Source organism: Molothrus ater, unplaced genomic scaffold (genome assembly GCF_012460135.2).
Source record: "Molothrus ater isolate BHLD 08-10-18 breed brown headed cowbird unplaced genomic scaffold, BPBGC_Mater_1.1 matUn_MA98, whole genome shotgun sequence".
NCBI lineage: Eukaryota > Metazoa > Chordata > Aves > Passeriformes > Icteridae > Molothrus > Molothrus ater.
In genome coordinates, this window is record NW_023416560.1 from 474262 (window position 1) to 477990 (window position 3729).

The following is a 3729-nucleotide window of genomic DNA, read 5'->3' on the forward strand; positions in this document are numbered from 1 at the left end:
GCAGCTTGCCTACTGGATTCCCAGAGGACAAGAGCTCCAGAACCACCCCTGGACCTCCAGAGGAAGACCAGACCCTTCTACAGGATCACTGCTTGGACAGAATCACGTTCATCACTCCCACAGGACTGAAGCCACCATTTAATGGGACTGCAGCCACCAGCCTGACCAGCAGCAGGGTGTCAGGTTATATCCTGACTCGGTCAGTTTAAGGCAGTGTTTCTGTATCATTGCCTTGATCTTCATTTTCTTATTAAATTGTAATTATCGCCTAGACCCTCCCCAGGTTTGCCTTCAAACCAGTAAAAAATTCAATGCGCTCATCCCTTGCTTTCCTCCCAAAACAGGATTTCACATCCCTAAACCTTTGCCAGATGGAGGAGGAGGCTGCGAGGAAGAGGAAGGAGCCCCGGGACACCCAGGCAGGTGAGGAGGAAGTCAATGCCCCTTTCCCCCTCTCTCCTGCTCCATCTCCCAGCCCAGCACAGCCCCTGGCTGTAGGACAACCCTGCTGCCAACCCCGTCCTGCCGGGGATGCACTGGGGGGATCTCCTTCCCCTTCCCTCTGGCACGGAGGCAAATCCCATCCTCTGCTTGTCCTTCCTCCCCCCGGGAAGGAGCTGAGGATGGAGACCAGAGAGGTGAAATCCCCACAGCAGAAACTCATGGATGAGGCCATTTTGAGTGGCTCCAGGGCACAGGAATCCAATGGGGAGGAAAATCCCCAGAGATTCTACAGGAAGAGGGGCTCCAAACCCAGCCCAGGGTGCTCTGAGGAGGAAAGACCCACCCTGAGCCAGGAAGGTGGGCAGAGCTTCAGCCAGATCTCAGAGCTGGTGGCCCATGGGCAGCCTCCTGATGGGGAGAAGCCCCACAAGTGCTTGGAGTGTGGGAAGAGCTTCAGGCAGAGCAGCACCCTGATCAGCCACCAGATGATCCACACTGGGGAATGGCCCTACGAGTGTGGGGAGTGTGGGAAGGGCTTCAGCTGCAGCTCTGCCCTCATCATCCACCAACGCATCCACACTGGGGAGAGGCCCTATGAGTGTCCTGAGTGCCAGAAGAGGTTTCAGACCAGCTCCAGTCTCCTCCAGCACCAGGAGATTCACACGGATGAGAGGCCCTTCCGCTGCTCTGACTGTGGGAAGGGCTTCAAGCGCAACTCCACCCTCATCACCCACCAGCGCATCCACGCTGGGGAGAGGGAGAGGCCCTACGAGTGTCCCCAGTGTCAGAAGAGGTTTTACACCAACTCCGATCTCCTCCTGCATGAGCGGATTCACACGGATGAGAGGCCCTTCCGCTGCCCTGACTGTGGGATGGGCTTCAAGCGCAACTCCCACCTCATCAGGCACCAGCGGATCCACACCGGGGAGAAGCCCTACAAGTGTGGGGAATGTGGGATGAGCTTCAGCCAGAACTCTAACCTGATCTCCCACCAGAAGACCCACACCAGGGAACGACCCTATGAATGTGGGGAATGTGGGAAGAGCTTTAGGCAGAAGTCTCTCTTGATCTGCCACCAGAGGATCCACACTGGGGAAAGGCCATACAACTGTGGGGAATGTGGGATGACCTTTAGTAGGAAGCCCCAAATGATCATCCACCAAATGATCCACACAGGGGAGAGGCCCTACCAGTGCCCCGAGTGTCAGAAGAGGTTTCACACCAGCTCTCAGCTCCTCCAGCACCAGCGCATTCACACGGATGAGAGGCCCTTCCTCTGCCCCGACTGCGGGAAGGGCTTCAAGCACAACTCCACCCTCATCACCCACCGGCGCATCCACACTGGGGAGAGGCCCTACGAGTGTTCCCAGTGTGGGAAGAGCTTCACCAGCAGCTCTCACTTGACCAGACACCAACGGAGGCACCAGTAAAGAAGCCCTGCAAATGCCCCAACTGCAGGAAGAGCTTCATGCACTGCTCCAGCTTCATCCCCCATTGGAGAACCCACATTGGTCAGGGCCCTGGTGATCCATGTTCCCTGTGATCCATGCTGGGAAGACACCTGTACCTTTTGTTGCCCCTGCCAATGACATGATGTGGGATTGGAGAACATGAGGGTCTGGCCATTGCCTTGTCATTACATTCACTCCCACCTCAGTTCATTGCCAGGGGCAGGAAAGGGACTCTCTCTCTCTCTCCCTGAGAAAAAGGGTGTCCTTTCCAGACAGGAGGAAATACATTGCCAGGAAGAACTCGTTGTTGATGTTGTAGTTTTCTCTGTAAATAGTTTTACTTATCCCTTCTGTTATCAATTTTGTTTCTCTTCCTGTTTGTTCTTTATCTCGTTGCTGTTCCCAATAAATTGTTCTTTCCCCAGCCGGGGATCTTTGCCTTTTGTGCTTTCCATGGGAGGCGGGAGGGCAGTGAGGGCAGCGCAGTTTTAGCGGGAGCAGGAAATTGGGGAATCCCATTCCTGAAGCCCGGCCTGTGGAAAGCGAGCATCCCAGCTGGTGGCAGCCCTGGTGGCCATGGCAACCACCCCTGGCATGGGGTCTCCATGGAGCTGCCAAGGGACTGAGCATAGCAACAGGGAGCTGGTGATGGTTGCCATGGAAACTGACCATAGCAACAGGGGACTGGTGATGGTTGCCTGCTATGGATCAGATTTGTCACAGGCCCTCAGAGGGGTTCCATGGGGACATTCCAAGAATCTCCAGGCTGTTCGAGAGCTGGAATGTCACAGGCAGAGACAGGGGCTCCATGGAGACCTCCGAGGGGTTTCTGGGATGGTAAAGAGCCCTGTGGTCAGAGGCAGTCACAGCCATTCCATGGTGACATCCCTGGAGTCCCCAGGCTTCCAAAGAACTGGGATGTCCCAGACACTCACAGGGGTTCCTGTCATGGCCACAGTGGGAGCTTCAGGCAACATTTATTAGAGAAGCTCCTGTTGGGTCACGAGGTGCAGAAATGATCCCCAATGCTCCCCATAGATCCCCAAATGTCACCATTGAATCAGTGCTCCGTGCTTTCTTTCCAATGGAAAACAACCATCCTTATCCTCCAGGTGTCCATGTCTGAAATTGGGATTCCACCTCCAAAATTCTGTATATCCAAAGGTTGCTCCAGGCACAATCTGCCAGTACCATCAAGCCTGGCTGGCCTTGACCTCTGGTGACTGCCCCTGCAACACTGGGGCTGGGTTCTTCCCTTCCCCTGGAGATCACTGGGACACTGTGGGGACCTCATGCAACCAAGGGGATCCTTGTGGCACCACTGGAGCCCATGGAACCAAGGGGCCATGGTGACACAGTGGGGCTTCATGGAACCCAGAGACCATTATGGCTCTGTGGGGCCTGATGGAACCATGGAGACCATTGGGACCCTTCAGGGCTGGTGTCACCAAGGGGGCATTATGCAACCCTCAGGGCTCATGGAAGCGAGGGACCATTGGGACACTGTGGGGCCCCAATGGAACTGAGGGAACATTGAACAGACCTGGCTGGCTTGCCTCCCAGGGCCCCCTGACAGGTTCTGGGTGAGTTGTTGGGATGTCAAGGGCTGCCTCTCATCAGCTCCTGGAACACTGGGGCTCCATGCTTTCCTGCTATAGAAAAGAACCATCCCTCTTTTTAAAATGTCCATTGCCAAAATTGGTATTTCTCTCTAAAATTTATCCTATATGCAAGGGTTTCTCTCAAAAAAAACAACTGCCACTTTCTGGCTGGCCTTGTCCTCTGGTGGTCACTCTCTCTGGATGGCAAACACTGGGGGCTCTGTTCTTCCTTC

The 3729-nt window shown here is 55.1% G+C and overlaps 1 protein-coding gene across 1 annotated transcript; it reads left to right on the forward strand.

The window, feature by feature from the left end:
• Positions 1-800: 800 nt before the first annotated feature.
• Positions 801-1874, forward strand: LOC118700906 (zinc finger protein 436-like; the record flags this gene model as incomplete). The annotated part of the gene is made up of 1 exon (XM_036405482.2): positions 801-1874. A coding segment is annotated over one exon (1074 nt), but the record flags the coding sequence as incomplete, so codon positions are not given.
• Positions 1875-3729: the final 1855 nt, after the last annotated feature.